Consider the following 20601-nt stretch of genomic DNA (forward strand, 5'->3'; position numbering starts at 1 on the left):
AGAGGGGCAAATGGTTGGGTTCCCATGAAAACTGCTCTCCATCTTCCTCAAACATCTTCCTCAAGAAAGTTAAAAAGAAAACCACCTAACCCTCACATTTTCATATGAATAAAAACAGTAAAGTGGTATAAAAGAGGAAAGAGAAAGTAATAATCACCCTACTCGCTTCCCAAACACTGGCCAAGTTTTCCAGGTCTGTATCAAAGAAACATGCAAAAGCATCATGAGAAAGAGGAGAAGCACAAGAAACAGATTAATTTAAACATAATATACTAGTGAAAAATAAGAGAAAAGATTCTTACCAGCATATCGTTTTTGCTGTCAGGACAGTTTTCATCCTTATCTGCTTGAATTTGCTCCTGACTTTCTGATTTTATAAGGTTTTCAACTGGGTCTGTATCTTTAAATTCCGCTTCTGGACCTTTCATTGCATCAGTTTCATCTTTCACCGTAACAATATCAGACATCCTCATTAGAAAAGATTATTTTAAAATTCTACAAGAAATATGGAGCCTTTAAGAGGACAAAGAAAAAGAGGCATGACTGAGTAATTTTAAATTCATTCAAAAGTATTTACACACCTACACAACTACCCATAATAAACACGATTTTACTGCCACAACAATTCCCCTTCCCAGTATAGTACTTTTTGCTGTTTGTATCACAGTGAGTTAGTGGTCATTTTCTCTTCCACCATGTTTATCAAGAGGCCTATGCAACCGAGGTCTCTCTACAGGAGAGAACTAAAAGCTACACTATTGCATAACACTTGCAGATTTTCCCCCCTGTATTAAAAAACACTGGACATTCAGACACTCCAACCAAACTCTGTTCCAACAAAATCTAGGGATGTTTTTCTCATTCTAAAAGGGAGAGAAAATTACACATTAAGTTTATTTTAAAAGGTTTGAGAGTAAACAGATGAATCACAATGCACTAAGTGTGCAAACATTTATGAACTCAATTAAACCTTTTAAGTTTCCTAATTCCCTGGTAACAACTTAGCAAGTTAATAACTGCAGAAGCCACCTTACATATTGAATGTAATGAAACTAGTCCTGGTAAAATTAAGCACTCTAGTAAAGCAACAAAGAAGCAAGATAGGTTTGGCAATTACCATAATAAAAAATAATAATAATAAAAACATTGAGAAGAGAGAACTTTGTAATAATTAAAGCTGTAACAGACCAATTCAAGTTTTCCCTTTATATATATATATATAGATATATATATAAATTTATTGTCATTACACAGTTGCAGTGCAAGATGTGAAAACAAGAAGTTCCTAATTCTTAGACAAAAGAAAGATGACGACTAAAACATGAATGCTTAAACTCCTTCATTAATAGAAAAAATCAAATAACATTATGGAAAAGTCTAAGTATCTGAATTACTACCTGATCTGTTCTACAGTTTGGGGATTGTGGTCTCCCACAAAAATAAAATAAAATAATCCAAAGTTTCTTTTCACAGTTGTCAACCAAGATGTCAGTTGTAATGAACCATCTGGAATCTGGCAGGAGGAGTCCCATGTCCTTATCCCTGGTGTAGAGTCCTGGACAGAACTATATTGTCTTGAGTCATCAATAACATCCCTTTCAAATGCCTAAAGAAAAAAAAAAAGAAAAAAAAAAGAAAGCATGATACTTTTCTTGGAGGGGAGGGGGGAAAACCTTGAAGAGACATTTAAAGGAAAAAGAAGCATAGAATAAATTAGCACTTGCAGCATTTGTAATATTTATTCACTGCTTTGTGTTCTTTCATTCTCCTTGCTTTAACCACCAGCAGTAGTAGTAATGCTCTTCATCAGACTTCTAAGATATTTCTGTATTACAAAGTTAACAAGTAGTCATAATAAACATTTTGTTGGCATTCCTAAGCAATACTCTGTTTCTATAAGCAAACAGGTATCTTCCAGAGTAGTCTGAAAAGAGAGTTTGAAATAAGACCAGCAGGTGTGGAGGAGTAACTGGCTGTTAAAGCTCAGGAAACTGTATTGGTGTAACAGCAGCTTCCTCTGTTAACAATCTAGAAGCATGATACATAATCCATGCTTTGAGACAACCTGTGTTATAGAAGACATTTTTATTTTATTCAAATGAAGTAATCATCCTCAAGTGAGGATTTACAAGTATCTAGAACACTGAATGTTCCATCTTCCCTCTTTTCCAGATTTGCTTTCCTAAGAAATAATATCACCACCCACAAGGAAGCATGTATTTGAAGTGGTACATAGCGACAACTAATACAAACAAAATGTAAAACATTAATATAGCAAAAATATTCTAAAGCAAAAAGCACAAGTAATTTTATCTTTTAAACCTGTGAAAGACGGGTTGAAATAAAACAGCAGAAATCTTTTGCATTCCCACTTTTCTGGCAGCTAGTGAGGGGCTTATGACAAATAGTGCAAGTGATGTGTGTTACAGTAAACACCAAGAATACCTTCTGTCTCCCCAGCTGACCTACTTAATTTTCGTGTGATCAATATGATAATTAGAATAAATTCAGGAAAACAAACAAATTAAAAAATGAACAACACAGTTGTGTGAAATGAAAGCAAGAAGCAATGGAGATATTTATTCAGCAGTTATATATAATTTTTTTAAATCAACGTAGGTAAAGAACTAACACTGAATTATTTGCTTTTAAAATGAATTTAAGAGTTGCTCTACACGCAGAGAAAATGGATGGACAAGTCCTACAAGATCAGATCCTAAACGTCCCCAAAAAGCTGCATCTTAGCTCAAAAGAATTTGAAAGCATTAAGTATTCTGCAGTATGTGGCCACTAGAAAACAAATTAATATCAAAATAACAAGGTTAGGCTCTGACAGTGCCCAATCTTTTATCAGTTTAACGTCTTGTGAATATAATAATTCTACAAAGTGTTTAATATAAAATAACACAACAAAAAACTAGTTACCTAACACTGACTTTACATTACAAGAGAAAGAAAATAGAAACACATACATCTCACTTCAGTGAATACCCAAAGAACTGAAGATGGGAAGCAGGATGTGCAAAGAAATAAAAGAAAGCAAAAAAAAAAAAAAAAAAAAAAACCCTTTCCTGGTGTATTTTGTTCTCTACATTGCACAACAGTAAATAATACCAACAGCTTATATTCCAAGTGCTTTGTTTACACAAAGACCCCTAGCTGGAAGACAACAGCTGTTAAAACGGCACACAGCAACACTTCAGAAGATATAGATACATAAGGAATGAAATACTGAATCCAAAAGAAAATTGCAGAAGAGATTTGGGTAGGAAGAACTTGAAATTATCCTTTCAACAGTGTGTGTGGCAGTTAACACCTTCTTAAGTGCTGAGAGGTTTTTATTCATCAGAAATGGTTACAGATCTGAAAGGAACACCTTGAATATCTTAGTATCACACTGAACTACTCCCTCCCTCAGCAGACTGAAGACTGCAGTGACAGGAAATAGCAGCACAGTGGCCCATAGACTTCCAGGTTTACTTGGAGGTGGGATTAAGTCTAATGACAATTTTTAGATCTAGTTTTTAGATCTGAACAAACACACAATTTGATAAGAGATATGAGATACTACAGACATATTTTGACTTAATAAATCCCATAGTGAAGTACTAGGGGAAAAAAGATACAAGAAAAGTGGGCTATGGTTCAGGCCTGGAAGAGTTTTTCAAAACACCCTACTCATTAAATCATTAAGGAGGTGGGAGTACAGATGAAACAACAAACTGGAAATAAGAAAGGTACAGAAATGCAACAAAAGTTATGCAGCACTGTTGGGTTATTGAGTTAATTTCTCAAGAAAATCCAGATGATGGTTTAAGTCTTATGAAGCAGCTGGCATTACACTTTACTGTCAGCAAGACTTAGAGACACTGATTCTGTGGACTGATATATTATTTTTATTGCATTCAGAGAAATTTCTTCAAAGGCTACAGGCTGAAGACACAGGAAAAAAACATTCAAGTCCAGTTGCATAATTTTAAGGATCTTAACATAAACAAAAATCTTGAAAATTAAGTGTTATTTAATTGCTATTCCCTATACAAGTCATAAATGTAGCAGCTGTACTCAAGATTTATTCAGTAAATCTTGAAGGTTTTTTAATTCAAGTTGACTAAGAGCTACTATCCCTTTTTACCATCACCTTAAAAAAAGCATACTCAGTTTAACTCTTAACTGTGAGCATACTTGCTTGCCTATGCCAATCAGGATGTCTTTGTCCATTCTAGAAGGCTGCTGCACAGAAACAATATCCTTACGTTTTCTAAAAGAACACCTATAAGCCAGCCTCAAACGTGTTATGGGCAGATCCTTTTGTGCACAGATAGGTTTAAAGGCTATGGATGTCATGCTGCATAAGGTACAGCGAAAGTGACTAAAACCGAGGAACAGCTGTGCAGTTTCAATTCCTATGAAACTGGGTTTTTTTTGGTCTGAATCATTGGAATTACCACACACACACCCACAGGTAAATGACATACTCTGAGCTTCTGATTAACAGCAAGATATAATAGAAAAGTGAATCTTTCCCACCTGAAATATAATTTTGTTTTCCTGAGTAATAAGGACCACAAACTCATTGTAATACAACCTCATGGTCTGAGACACACAACAATGAGGTACTAGTACTCAGAAAGTGCTCCATCCCTTAAGTTTCTTCTAGTTGAGACAATTTTCATTGCTGACATAATTCATAGCTGAGATAATTCAATTCTAATTTCTTAACTTACACAGATTGAGTTAAACGGTCTTAAAGTATGTGCTACAAACTGAGGGAAGGGACAGACCACAATTTATCTTTATGAACCCCCTGTTCACTTCCCTGTATAATTTGATGCTAATTCCTCGGGCCCCATACATGGAAGGAAGAGGGAGAAGAAAGACAGCAAGCAGATTGCAGGACTCTGCTGTTTAGAGGCAGCAGGGGGAAGGGTTCTAGTAAGCAAATATGTATTTTCTTATTTTCAATATATTAATCTAGTCTGTGTGTCCACTACAGTGGCATTTACAGGGCAGCACTGGATGAGTTTTAAATACACATGCTCAGAACAAAATATTCTTCACCTACAGCTCTGTTTTCCCTTGGATACTGAAGCATGAAGTAGATTTCCTTCAAAACCCAACACTGGCCATAGACCAGATAGCAATGGAGAAGTTTAGCTGATTTTAATAAGGGGGACAAGATATCTCTGCCCTAAAATTATCCAAAAAGTTGTAAGGATTAGATTTGAATATTGAAGGGTAGTACATTAGAAAGCCACACGAGGACAGCTGCATTGATTATTTGCCTGAATTCAATGCATAGCAACAGGTCACACCAAAAATGACTTCCAATTTTAGCATCTGTTATTGATGACAACTATAGACACCTACTTTAATAGTCAGGAAGTACAATGACATCTGTTGCAGGACTTCAGTTCAGACAGTATGTAAGGGAGGAAGACAACGTCATATTTATGTTCTTCAACCTTTGGAATTGCTGTCCCTACCTAAATACTTATTGCTGAAATGTATATATTTCTTCTTCATTGTTTTGATAACACTATACCACCAATCATCGTGAAGTCTATCTCGCTTTCTGGAAAGTGATAATCACTTTACGTATGCAACTATTCTGAACCTGTCCCAATTCAGAGGGAAAACTTATTAGCAGCTAAGAACTGACAGTCTACTGCGAGGCAGATTTGCACTTTTCAGTCAGAAGACCATAAAAACCGTCAATGCTGTGCTCTTACTGCTTTCTTTTCTACAACCCAAAGGAGAAGTGATAAAAACAGGAAAGCCACTACTGATTTTTTTGACAGAAGCCTCCTGAATCACGACAGGTGGAAAACCACTGGATACTTTGTTTCGATTTCCAACTTGAAAATCATCATTTGCAAACCCAGTAAATTGACTTGTAATGAGTGAGGATATTTCTGGGAATAGGATCTACTCAACTTAATCCAATTTCTGTAATAAGCATCAAGGCTTGCATCTCCCTCTTGTTAGGCAACGTAGATGGAGATAGGAAGCTTTGCTCCGTCTACGACGGAAGAAATCGATTCTTTTTCTTTTGAAGAGAACGCAAAAAACAGAAGGTGATTTTCTTTCTTTGTTAAAGTCACTATTGATACCGTCATTCTGGAAAAGATCTCAGGAACAGCTGTCAAAATAACTGGTATCAATCAAATTCAAGGCAGGAAATTGGATTAGAAGGGTGGGGGTGGAAATCTATATTCAACACAAAGCAGAAACTGTCAGTAAGAAGGTAAGATGAGAGCATATTTCTAAAAGAGGCTTCTGTTCACAAGGTTTGAACAGATTCTTGCACAGGTCTAAACCGTATCCCTTGCTCTGGGCAATATTCATCTACCTCATTTTTACTGGAGTTGTAAGTAATCTACCCCCTCACCTGACAGTCAAAAATCACAGTCAGTGCTAAATTCCAAATCAGTTCTGTTGCAAGTCATTCAGAATCTCCAAACTGTATGCAGCAGTTTATCTCGTCTTGGCCCCCAAGATCTGATCTACCTATTTGTAAAGCTGTACTTCTGTTTAGAAATTGCTTTAACTTTATTATCCTAGCAGCACAGGCTGAAACTCAATTATCCATCTGCACTCTTCCTGAAACCCAAATCCTCAAGTTTACGTGAAACAGTATGGAGAAAGCCAAACCTGCTGTACTGTATATCTACATCAGTGTTACAAAAAGAAAGCATAAAGACAATTAATGTATTAAAATTTGAAGCTAGAAGCAGCAGTATTCTGAGCTCTCTATGCCAGTACTAGAAGGCCCCAACCACTGGAGAGACAGGTGAAAGCCAGGATCAAGAGGAAGCTGGCGGAGGGAATTTAGGCACAGACACAGGCAAGTCTGGTATTTGCCCCAGCTTTTTACATATATATATATTTAATTGTATTATTTTGTTACATTTGCTATGTATTTTCCATGTGTCATTTGTTAAATATGAGAAGAGATACAGACTCCACAACTGATTCTCTCTGGTAGCTGTAGGTGTCCTGTAAGTACTTCTATAACACTTTGCGCTTTGAAAGGTGCAGAGTCTAGCACCTCAGGAGAAAAGCAGTCCTAGGGGGATGAACAGAGGATGCAATATAGAAGATTTCTGTTCAGCAATCAGGAATCCTCAAGTCACAGTAAGAAGAATGACCTTCATCACCAGATTCAGTAAAGAGGCTGGGCATGTGCTCAAAACCTAGTTTGGAGAGCGATGAAGACATTATATTAATCCAACAGAAGATACTGCCAATTATATATTCTTCTTGTTGCTTTGCTTTTGCTACAAACTTTCTTTTTTGAATTCTCTAATCCTGCTAGCTTTTAGTCAGACAGCTGACTTTCCTCTGCTTAAAAGAAAGACCCATTTACACACACATACATGCTCAGAGGAATCACACTGGTGGGTTATTATTTTCTATACTATCCACACTGTATTCCATGAAACTGAAGAGAATCAATGATGGTTTTAGCAATTTCTATTCTCATTTGAAGCAGGATTATAAGGATAATCCTCCTTAGAGAGGAAGCATCAGGAAGGGTGGGTAGGGGGAGAGGCATAAAAAGTGTTCTGCACTAAACAACCACCACCTTTCCTACAAAAAGATTTAGACTAGTATTATCCTCACCAGAAACTGTACTGCCTTCTTGAAGGGAATCCACATATATGGAATTCGCCTGATTTTCCTTTGGGAGACCTGAGCTTTGTGTAGGATCCATGATATTTCACAAAGTCTGTTAAAAAACTAACTACAGGAGAAAAAAAGGTTGGCCTTATAAGCTGCTTATCACAACCTATAGAGCAGCTTCATGTAGTACCCCTCTCCACAGCCTCAGTGGAAGAACCGATTTCTGAGTACAGCAAAGTCTCTGGCAGCTTAGTCTTGCCTTAGCCCTAGTGTATTGGTGATGTAAGCCTTCCTTAGATGGGGAAATGCTAACTCTTGCCTGTTTTTTTTTTCCCCTTGGTGGTGGTTTTTTTTTTTTTTTTTTTTTTTTTTTAAGAAAGGACAGGACCTTCGGGGTAGGGGGAGGGAGGGGGAACTTTGAAGACTCTTACATAAAGGACTTACCACCACAAGAGCTTTTCCAGCTATTTTTCAACTTGATTATTTTAGGCAACATTTAAAGACGACCAACTTACTTATAATATCACAACCTCAGGGTTCCCATGATTAGAACAAACATCACCCCAACCAACCAACAACAAAAAACCCACAAAAAGTTATATAAGTTTCTTTGTCAGAATGAAATGGGAAAATGTTCATATCCTAAGTAGGAAGCTATAGATCTGAATTATCTCATTCTTACATTACTAAAAATTAAGGAGAATTATTGCATCCAGCTGCTGCTTAGTTCTTGAGGACCACTAACTGCAAACAGTTCTCTGACAAACTCAAAGCAGAGGAAATGGTTAATTTTGGCAAGTGAGACTCATGTCACCAGCAGCCGTATTAACAAAGAACTCACTGCTAACAAAAAGGGCAGGCCTCAATTTTTCCTCCTCCCTATAGCCTCCACTGCTGTTGGAGCATGGTCCCACCTCTACCTTTAGACCAGCTCTGGCACTTACTGAACCTTTCCGCAGTGTGATTCAACTCAAAGCAACAAAAAACTGTCTAGCTCTTTCTCTAGGGTAGGTTTTGCTGGGCTAGTGAGTTATAGTGGTGCACATGGAGTTTTGATGAGCACCTGTCAGCACAAAATAAGCAACAAGAGGGACCGAGACAGATGCATCTCCTTGTTTTTGTAGTGATGAGTTTTATGTCAGCTCTGTGCTCTGTCAGTGGTAAATTAGGGATACTCTTCTGTAGCTGTAATTTAGTTGGGCTGGTGCTATTGAAGAGCTATGTGAAAATACAGATTAATACTTCTTGGGGGATAGGGGGGGAATCAACTGACTATTAACCAACAGCCTGTGGAAGAATCCTGATTCTAAAGATGAGCAAGCTGATAGGCACCTGTATTTGGTGCAGGTTAATCCATTTCAGGAAGCTTTCCTTAGGGGAAGGGAGGGGATGGAAAAGCACCAGAGAAAATTTCCTTGCATGAAAAAGGAAAAGCGGGGTGGGGGGACGGACGACCCAAACCTCTGAAATCCTGACTTGCAGAACAAGGGAGGATTCCAGTGGCAACTACAATTCTCCTGCCTGCCAAGGGGCCATTCACGCCAATACTCTGGGAACCATGAACCAGGGTCTACACTCAAAGTTTTGCTCTCCCTCCTTCATTTGCTGCTCCCTCTCTCTTTAGCCTGTAGATTCAAAGACTTTTTAAGCCACTACACAGCTTTTAAAAAGATGTAGCAACTGATCTACGTTCATTTAACAGAAAATGCAAAGCAACTCTCCAACTTAAAGACACAAAAAACAGAATTACGCAGGAACAGCTCCTTCCTTTTTCCAAAATGCCAACACACAAACAACACTGTGCACAGGCCTCCTATATGTTTTCTTAATGTCTTAAGCTTGAGACCCATTAAACTACTAACTAGGAGTAAAGACTTCCTCTGGTCTCTCTATTAACTGTATTTTCATCATGCAGGATTGACCTTATTATTTATGTAGCATTTAAATAAGAAAACTGTCCAACTTGGAAGCATGAATCAAAACAAAAAAATTACCTGATCTTGTTTACATCTATATACTGAAAGATGCTATACAAATAAATCCATGCTGCACTAACTTTAATACAGTTACATAAAAGATTTATGTTTTTCCCTGATGCTAGGGTCTACAGAGGTTTTTAAGTTACACATTAATCAATTAACAACCGAATGCTATTTACTGCATTAGCACTGAAAATACTTATTTGATTCAATTTAGCAGGCCATTTAGTAATTCGATTTTCAAATAAAAAATACGATGGTAAATCAGAATACAAAATCATAGCACACTGCTCTACCTCTATGCTCTACCTCTTCCAAAATGAGTTAAGGACAGGATGTATTCTACTACCTATGCAAGTTACATGCTACTGAGTCTAGACAGCATTAAAAAAAAATCCAGCTAGACAAAAATAACACCAAGTTTACCACAAGATATTTGTAGACTTACTTGAGAAATCTCTCTCCAAAAGAAATTCAGAAGACAGAAGGAAAATCCCAGAACTGTGATCCTGATAAAAGGCTCTCATAGATATGCTTTAGTTAATCTTGTCCACTGGTTATACAAGGTTATCTCCTCCCTTACTTATCTGTCCTGTCCCTCTATCAGAGGTACTACTAAAACAGCAAAAGTTGGCAGAAGAGATGTTTACACCTCAAGCACTCATGCTTGGTCTGGCATCTTAGCTCAAGCAGACCTTCACAGCCTGCTTACACTAAGATACTGGGCTTCACACTTGTGTGACCAAGGCACCATCATATTACCTTCCACTGACTTCGGTGCAAAGTCTGCGCGCCTGAAGGAGGAAGGAAGACAGAAAAAGACATCATCTTAAAGCACTGCAGTAAGATTCATCAGAACATAACCGTCAAACATCTGACCACTTCAAACCTATACACGCTTTAGATAAGTACAGGTTATTTGTACACAATAATAGTACTGCATGTCAGAAAAAAACTGAAACATGCCCTCACAGTCGTATAGTTCTTTACACTTAAAAGAAATCTCCTTTTCTTTACTTTTGAAGGTTTTGCACATTATTCATATTTAAAAATCGTTTGAGAGACTGCACAGTGCTCCATCACAGTTGGACTGCGAGTTGGGATAATACCATTGTTCGTAAGATTGCTGAGAGGTTTGTAAAGAGGACAGCTTTCACAGTAATATGCATATAAGAAGCCAAGACATACTATTACTAACTGCCTTCCCCCCCCTCCCCCCCGCTTCTGTCTCCAAACAACAATCCAAGCCAGTTTACCGCTGCCTTACTTTCTCCTGTTAGCACACTACTGAACACAATAGAGACATTTGGCTTACAATGACAAAGAATACTAAGATAGCACCTTCAGGAATACAGTTGCCTACACGAGAATAAGAAATTTAAGAACCAGCAAGACCAGAGTAGTCTTTATTCTACATAGTGATAGGAAAATATGATATTAAAGCACTTACGGAGATCAGCTGAAGTCTACTGTTGGCCTTTGTTATCCATAAGCTCAAAAATTCTGCCCTAGAAAGGTTTAAATGTACATAGATAACCTGTAAAAGCATGAGCATTATATAGTGCTTCTTCAGGGTCATCTGGAGCACTGGATCTTCAGGAGGGTCAGCTGCTCCATTCTGGACAAAGCGCTATTGTTCAGGTATTAATTCTCTTCTTGGACTTCGCTTTGCACTTTCAGGATATGAACAATCAGACCAAAGTACATCAAAGGAAATAAACAACTCAGCCTGGCTTCCTCATGGTGAATGAAGCTGTCTTAAGGATATAACCACTGTTACAATGCAAGGTGACAAAGAGGTTCCTCTAAGGCTCCTTCTTCACAGTGCCTCCCTCTTACTGTTAAATCTAACAGGCTTCATGATTTTTTCTTCTTGTATACTGCCAAAAATTGTACGTTTTGTATTTAAAAAAAATGCAGACAACTAATCTTTTTAAGCAAAAAGGTCTGTGTACTAGGATACTGTCTAAAAAAATGCAATCCTTGTTTTGACTAGGGGAACTACACAACATCAAGAACAGAGGTCCTTCCTCTGACAGACCAGGAAAGTTCATGTTCCAATTTTCAATCCACACATTTCAACAGATGCAGGGTCCTGATGAAACTGAAATTCTAATATTGAACAATCTGTGTTAGATGAAAGGAGAGTGGCTAACATATGCCTACTGTTACAAAACACAAGTATGGGGCTAGTCCCCTCTCTTTTCATTCAGACAGCTAAATCATCACAAAAGCATTTGTAAATGGTTTAAGCAACATTTAAAGTTGCAGCACCGTTAAGATCTGTTCTCACTTTTTTTTTTTTGTTTGGCTGGAGAGAGGGGAAAAAAGCAAAAGAATTTCTGAAACAGATTTCATGACAATTCATTGAAAACAGTTTTTAATATCATTGTTTAACTGGCAAGCATCTGCACAGGGCAACTTGCGATGGCAGACAAATGCTATTTTAGCCTAAGCAATATTATAGCATTAACTTATCAAAAACCCACACATTTCAGAAAAAATAAGGCATTAGGTTAGTGGGAACTACGCATATTGAGTGTCTGAGCCACTCCTCTCCCAAAAGATGTGCATGTCTAAAAAGGCACGAGGAAAGAACTATTTAGAAATGCTTATAAAATACTACATGACTTTAGATTTTTGTTAGTGTAGTTCTATTGGCTTGGGATGTAAAAAATGAATGCCCTTCTCACTTGACATTGCTGTACCAGCAAAAGCTCTATAGATGCAACTATGCTGACAAAAGATTTTGTTGGCTTAGCTTACATCGTTCAGAGAAAACTGACAGCAGAAAAACTACTCCTGCCTCTCAAGCTGTTTCTAGTTTAGAAGCTCTGCTGCAGATGTATACACAGCTGCATATCCATGATCCCACACACGCACTCTCCCCAACTTCATGCCATTTTTTGTTTCATATAATCCACAGCTCCCCCTTTCTATCCTTGTTTTATCCAAAGTGCATACTTACCCCTGCTCCTATATCAGTTCCTTTCATTCTCTCGCCTAATTTTAACTTTCCATACAATTTATACTTATTTTCAAATATATATTTTAAAAGTCTCCAACAATTCCATGAAACAAACTGTAAAACCAGTGCACAATACAAAATGGTATTGTACGAGATGTAGAGGATCTTTTTAATATTTTTAGATCATAAAGTCATTCAGATCAAGGACCCCAAATTAAAGTATTTGCCTGTTTTATACTACCAAAGATATTCAGTTGTCTTAATAATAATCCTTTAAAAAACAAGGAAAAAAAATCCTATTTATTAGATCATTCACTGAAGCTAGATTTCCAGCATCAAGACCATAAAATAGAACAGAAAGAGTGCCACAGCATGCTTCTCCTGCATCCTTTGGAAATAGGATTGCTAGTTCGTGAAAAAGAAGTGTTCATGTTTTTTACCTTATGTCATTAACAATAATCACTAATTAAGGCCATATACTTGTCTTGTGCTGTAAAACATTAAAGTGAAGCTTGGCCTGTTTTCTTAAGGTTGCTTTTTAAAAAAAATAAAACCAAAAACTTTTTAAAACTTGTTTTATTTTATCAAACTGTAAATTTAAAGAAGGTGTGCCCTTTAAAAATCTTTTCAGCTCAGCACTGATTTACATTAGCATACTAAAAACAGATAGAAATGTAAGAACCAATACTTTCAGTTCAAATGCAGCAAAAAATAATTTAACTGCACAAAACACTTAAGAGAAAACGCACAAAGTACATATCTTGTCCTTGTCCTCAGATAATACAGAAATAAACTAAAAATCTCAAAGTATCCAAAGACTGATTTTTGCAGCAATGCTTTGAAAAATACCTTATTTTAAATAAGGACACAGATGCATTGCCTATGACCATTTTCGATGGATAACTTTCAAACACTTAGCAGCTTTCTTGAAGACCCAAACCTTCGTTTCATTTAGAAAACAGCCACCTAGAACTGCATACAGCCCCTAACAAGAAATGCTTAATACATTCTAAGAATAAAACTTGAATTTTGCACGAGTTTATATTTTTCTTCTGATCTTTATGTCACTAAGAACAGGAAAAAACAGCCCTGGAAAAAGATGCATTAAATTTTCAATTCCAACACTGGATGGTAGAAATAGATTCCTAGAGTTAACAGGACAGATGAAAGATTCTGTTCAGGGCCCTAGATGCTAAAGATTATGAAAGGGGTTTTGTAATCAAAAAAGATTAGGGAGCAAAAGCTTAAAATATAATGGACACTTCCTTTTCCCCATAAAAAACAACACCCCCCAAAAGAGAAACCAGACACCACAACTCAACAATGCACATGCAACTCTCCATGGGCCAATATCAATACTGTTACTGTGTTGTCAGATAAGATGCATACATATATCAGCTGGTAGTTTGTTTGTTTGTTTTTTTTTTAAGGCTATTTATTATTCACATTAGATATGCTGTTTTAAAATTCTGATTTGTTATTTATAACCTAATAAACTTGAATATAGTCCTTTAGCAGGGTATTGTTGCATGGTCTATAACAAAGCCATAACAGTTCTGATGGTTGATTTGTCAGTGCCCTTTTTTTAAAAAAGGTAAATGACCTTGATCTTGATGAAATCAACTGTCATGATTTTTAATAACCACCCAAAATCACTCATTATCTCAAATGGAATTTGATCCACACTACAAAAAAGTCAGTGTCCTGCATAAGAAAAAAACCCCCACTTTTATGCAGCCTGCCATAAATAACCTTGCTATCTTAATTTGAAGTCTATTCTTCAGTTCAAAATATCTTACTACCTTTATAAAAGTATTTTAATCTCAACTGTATGTCATTGTTAGAATGGAGATAACCAAACACTAAAGAAAAAATACAGCTCTCTGTATTTTTGCAACCCAAGTGAACTGTCTTGTCTTAGCCTAACAATTTACAACAGTTTTCCAATTCTAGTAGAAGTAAATAAAATTAGCAAAAATATTTTTATTAAACCAGATAAGAGAAAAAGCACTATTTTTAAAATCACTTTAAAAAAAAAAAAAAAAGAGAGAGAGATTTAAGGACAATGATCTCTCTGCTAACTGATTAGGCCTAAAATGGCTTTGGTGGAGAAAAGAATGCAATCAAATTTGTCTATAGACATTTCATTCCTTTACTTTCAGAATATTATTTAAATACTCTTATTTCAGAATTCACATACCTGCATCATATTGTCATTTCGCTTCATTATGCGGCGTTACTGAAGACGTGCTTTCCATAGTACCTCATACAGGGCTCTGTGCTGCTCCCTTAGAAAGCTTATTGCACAGACCCACTTAGCTGATCACTCGGGCATTTGAAGGGCCAAGCTGAAGCAGTCTGCTTAGGCACTCGCTGAAGCTCCGTGACATAGAAAACCAACAGCTGGGCACTGTGCTGCCAGTGACCCCCAGCCAGCGACTGTAACGCAGAGCCTACACTGAGCTCTTCGTTAGCAATTCACAAGCAACCGATGCAAAAACCTTGTGAAGCTTTAACTGTGCTATAAAATGGCTGTACAGATTTTAATCACTTTCTCCATCAACATTCTCTAAAATAATCAGACTACTCCCAAAATAAAAGTTTATAGTACACTAAAGCAAATTCTGGTATTTAACACAAAAGCAAATAGTACAACATTGTTCATACTGTAAAGGTAACAATTCCCTCTAGAAACATTTTTATTCCAACAGATCAAAAAGTTAGTTTACAATGCCAGTGAATAAACACAGTTGTGACCACGGCTTTCAAACCGCTGATATTTTCTGGACTAGCGTGTAACCATTATCAGAACCCAAATAAGGTCGAAAAGTATTTTCAAAATGGAGGGGCAGAAAAAAGAGACAACTATTGCGATATGCTAATTAATATGCTTTCAAAATCAGTATCCAGACCAGGGAGCTGTAGCTTTCTAGTCTATGAGAAACTATCACTACCTCACATGTGGCATTACCACGATGCTCAGTAGTACTGCTACAGAAGAATAATCCTCACTTTTACAGCTTTCTAACTACCTCTCTGAAAAATCTTGCATGCCAAGCAAGGCTAGTATGGCAAATGGAGCAGCATTTCTCATTTGGAGACTCCACAGAAGGAAGGTGGGATCTTGGAAGGCCATCATCCCTGGTAAATAGGAGATCAGGACTGTATATTTTTGAGACAAAGGAAAAACAGAATAGCTCTTTTGGTGTTGAGACTGCTACAGTCCACAACAGCTCTAAGTCTTCCTGTGCATATTATTCTCCTCCTCTCCTCCCTTCTGTGCCGCATCTGCAAAGCCTCCGTTCCAACTGGCTGCAAATGGCAGCGGAGCACACTGCATGCATCTCAGCTGTCATCCCTGACCAGCAGGATCGCACAGAAAGAAGTGTTAAACCCTTTTCCTTTAGTTAAAGATGACGGCTTCCTGGAATAGCTACTCTTCCTTGCACATACCAGGCTTGAGAGAACTACTGACTGCACCTCCTCACAGTAGCACTCAAGCCAGCTATTTCTTTCATCCTGCCCCAGGCCATAGCTTCATGTGTGCAGACTACAGTTTTTTTGATCTAGATAATGCCGCTCCATCTACACAGGGCTCATCAACACATTTGATTAGCTTACTCATTCAAAGTACCAAGTACAGTTGCTGCTGTTCTATATAGATTGGTGCAGGAAGGTATGCTTTCTGGTGGCAGATTTTATTACAGTGGGAGATGAGAAAGGAATGGTGAAGTGAGGGGGAAACGAAAGACAAAAAAGAAAAAAGATAGTGGCAGTCTATGGTGGAAGATCTCAAAACATAGGTCCAGTTATCATAACTGCAAAGAGACAGTTTTCAATCCCTTCACATGGAGGCTTGTTTACAAGCACTATGATGAAACCACAGGAAAACCACCAATGCCTACAAAGATCAATGTTTCTCTTAAAGAGATAAGAAAGAATTTTTAGCTTAATATTAAAATAGTCTTCAGAGCTTCTGTGCTCAATATTAAGAAGGAAAACAGAAGTTAGGCAGGAAACAAGTTACCCCAAACTGCACAGATGGTCATTTGATGTTGTGTCTACAGCTTTATGAATGTCTTTATGCAGAGATTATGCCAAACTCAACTGTGTGCAAAAGAATATAGAAGTAACTCATTAGAATATGTGAGGTGGGAAAATAATTTGAACTGAATGTACAGTAAAAACAATGTCTGTAAGACTTCTAAATAAGACAACACGCAGAAGGAATATGCCTAGGATAAATAAAAAAAACCTTATATCCTGAGAACAGGAGTTAGAGCTCAGTGCTAGTTTACAAGTGCGTTCATGACTTTGAGCTAGTTGATCTTCAACTAGAAGCATGTGTAAATTTTATCCATGTTATCAAACACCCAATTACATATGCTAAGAGACTATCTGACAAAATAGGCATGATAATCTCAGAAACAGATATGCAAATATCTGAGTTTCAATTCAATTTAAATTTCAAAGCAATTCAACAATACAACACATCAAACACACAGAACATACATAGGAGATAAACCATCTTGGAAACAATCAGATGCTTGCTAAAGAAGGAAAGACTCACTAGGCTCGTTAAAGAGGAAGAGTGATGATATGCCACACAGCCACTTCAAAGCAATTCTCTTAACAAAAGAATACCCTCTACGTTAGTTGCACTGAAAGCCTAAATGTGACTACGTGGTTGTGGAAATTGCTATCTTCATCTTTTTTATTTATAGCAATATTATGCAACCTAGTATGTGGCCAAAATGCCCTGTAAGGCGCCCCAAAACAGCTATCTGACGCACAGAAGAGACTGAACTGCCCTGAATTACATTTTCTTTAAAACCTGAACATAAGTATTCACACAGACAGAAAACTAAATTGACCAAAAAAGCAAGAAGATAGCATGTTCTGTTACACCAGATATATTTGGGAGACAGGCGCTAGTGGCTCCGCAACATCCAATCACTTAAGGCACAAGGGCTCTATATTCCTCAAGAAAAAGCTCATGATATTTACAGGCCTTTACATTCCAAGGGCAGAAAAAGAGGGACACAAACTCCTGGAGGAGGTGCATGGCTAACAAACCAAAAAGTTTTAACTACAGTCTTTGCTTTTAGCAGGAAGGCTGAAGAAAGACAAAAAAATGAGTTCTTCCAAGACACACGAAGAAAGAGCTAAAAAGCAGGCTTCTGGACCAAGATGACACTGAAGAAAAAGGTCAACAAAAACAAACAACAAGAACAACGAACAAACCAGCAAAAAGACACCACACACCCCCAAAAGCAGCACTTTTGTTACTGGGGAAAACAAGACTAGAATGGGATACTATGTTAGGTAGAACACTTACCAGAATTGCAAAATGAAGTTCATCTATGAACCTAAAGGGAAAAAGAACAACTCTTCTCAGTTAAATGAGAAATTGTTCAAGGGAGACAATTAGGAGCATTAAGTAGCGTTTGGCATATTTACACAAATGTAACAAAGGTTCCACATGACATTTTTTCTGATCACACTCTGAATTTTATCCACTTTACCAATTTTGATTTTATGTTTTCTGAACTGCTAATAAGTGTCAAGACATTTGATCGGACTAATGTAATTTCTCTAAGGGCAGAGATCAAGATATCTCTGTTCAGAGTGGTCATGAATGCCTACTCTGTATTTAGTTCATGTGATCTCACTATAAAAAGCTCTTCTTCCAAAAAAGGCACAAACCCTCAAGTCCTGCAATTTCATTCATTTGCACCATAAGCACAGTTTAGAAAGTATAATAATGAATCTTTCCCTGTTCTTATTTTTTTCCAAGAAATGAAATATATCCTCTTTGTTACTAGTATATATATATATATAAAAAAATCAATTTCACTACTGTTTAGAAACTAATCACCAATTAGGTATTGCTATAAAATTTGACAATGATGTACAGATCTAAATACAGTAGACCTTAGGCTAAAGGCATAAATTTAAACAATTCCAAAACACTGACTATGCACAGCTAGTCTTAAAGACTAAATGTAATTACATTTCAAGTGCCTTCTGGACAATAGATACTAAATAAGCAAATGTCCATTTGGTGGGGATGATTGCCCATGAAAGACTATAAATAAAAAGCCTACACTAGGAAATAATAATAATTTTTAAAAAAGCTGGAAAAAACACTGTCATCATCCACAGAATACTAAATGAAAAATCTCTCACAGGTACCCCCTAAAACAATCTACTAGATAAATACTTCGGAAAACCAAATGTTTACTTATACCCAAAGTTACAAGTGTTATGTACATGGTGTATTTAATTATTTACAATTTCTATAAAAAGAGTAACCTTCACATGACCAGACGTTTCAAAGAAGGAAGAAAAAAAAAAAGAAAGGAAAAGCATCTCTCAAAGTTAATACAAGCTATCACTAAGAATGTGAAAGGAATGCTTTTGGGAACACAGGGTGAATGAGATGCTGAAAGATAAATTCTCTCCATTTTTTTCCCTCTACAACCAGGCAACTCTAGCCTTGGCTCTTAAGAAGAGCAAGGAAGACTCAGTAGAAAGCAAATTCTGGTAGGAGAAAATCCTATAGTTATTAAGCAGTCATCCATTTCATTAATTCTGGTCCATAAGGTCATGCTCAGTGAAGAAGAATGGGGAAGGGGGGCGGGGGGAAGTATTATGAGTAGCTCTAGCCTAACTTCATAATCTGGAATAAGAACCACTCAGATTACATTCAACTACAGATTGACTTCTGAGATCTAGAGAAAACACTGCTGCTTAATAAAGCAAACAAAGCACAGCTTCTGCATTTTAGGCAAACAATCAAGAAAAGCCTCATGTTAAACAGTATGCAAAGCCAGCAAAAAGGAGAGAACATATCACAAAACCAGCTACAAAGTCAGTTACTTAGCTTTGTCAGATGTGTTCTTTCACTGTAATCTTCTCTCCTTCCACTCCCAGCTGTTCATATTACTGACCATTCTCTTTCACTGTGTTAAGTCTAAAATAAGCCTTCTATAAGTCTTTCAAGGCCTTCATAATTTCTCTGCAGATGATCTAACCTATTTCCTTGTTGAAAGAAAATAAACTACAAGAAAAATTTTAACCAAATCTAAGTTTAGTCTCAAGAATAACAGCGTCACACAAGCCTAATGAACACAGTACATTTGTCTTGATATTCATACCTTGGTATCAACTACAGTTCAAGAGAAAGTTAAAATTCAGTCTGTTCTAGACATTCTCCTTCTGTGCAATCTCATCCAACCTCTTGCTTCTCCAGCAGTAGCTGAATAAGTGGACTGACACAGTAGGGGGCAGATATATGGAAGTCCCAGATGGTGAACAGTAAATTTTTGAATTATAGTATCTATTTTAAGTACCAGCACCCAAAGCAAGCCTGTGTTGTTGCATTGGATTTTTTTTTCCCCCATTTTACTCCCAAATATCACAGAACTTTTTTCCTGTAAATTAAAGCTGGTCTCCATGAGGTACAAGGTGTATAAATAATCCTTCTTTAGAATGTACTGATTTTGGAGCCACACCATTTAGAAACCATGAGCAATTCATACGGGGCTTTCAGAATGAGGTGGGTGGATGGGTGAATCAAACATTTTTGGTAGACTTTATTTGGCTACCAATAAAACTAAGCATTTGTCTATCCCAGCAAAAAGTCACAGCGACCACCAGATCTTAAAAAGGAAGAAGGGAGAGGAAATAGTGACCTGCAAGATGTTTATTCTAAACCAGTGTTAATTTCTGCAAAGGGACAGCTGAAATAGAAGTGCCCAAATAATATCTACCCCCAGAAACCAAACATAACAAAAACCCAAACAATAAACCTTTTCTCATGTTTGTAAAAAAAACAGATTTGGGAAGCTGACTTCAAATTGTTGCGTTATCACCCCAAAGAATTCTAAACAACTCCAGGCATGGGAATATAGCTTCAGGTGTCAGAGGCCTAAAAGCTAGAAAGATAGGAGAGAGGGAAGCTTCACCTAGAATACATAAGAGCAATGTAGTTGTAATCTCACAGTTCTCACTTCAGTTATTCCT

The 20601-nt window shown here is 37.0% G+C and overlaps 1 protein-coding gene across 13 annotated transcripts in view; it reads right to left on the reverse strand.

The window, feature by feature from the left end:
• The window catches only part of R3HDM1 (R3H domain containing 1), a 54835-nt gene extending 53299 nt beyond the window's left edge, over window positions 1-1536 (reverse strand). For all 13 annotated transcript variants that reach the window (XM_026108733.2, XM_026108730.2, XM_026108728.2 and 10 more), the window contains exons 1-2: window positions 1398-1536; window positions 303-513 (exon numbers count right to left, since the gene is read on the reverse strand). In XM_026108733.2, the coding sequence (XP_025964518.2) occupies window positions 303-473 (171 nt within the window). In that variant the 5' untranslated portion in view covers window positions 474-513; window positions 1398-1536. The remainder of the gene's footprint in view (window positions 1-302; window positions 514-1397) is intronic.
• Between the last annotated feature and the right edge of the window lie 19065 nt (window positions 1537-20601).

The sequence above is a fragment of the Dromaius novaehollandiae genome, chromosome 7 (assembly GCF_036370855.1).
Source record: "Dromaius novaehollandiae isolate bDroNov1 chromosome 7, bDroNov1.hap1, whole genome shotgun sequence".
In the NCBI taxonomy this organism is placed as follows: domain Eukaryota; kingdom Metazoa; phylum Chordata; class Aves; order Casuariiformes; family Dromaiidae; genus Dromaius; species Dromaius novaehollandiae.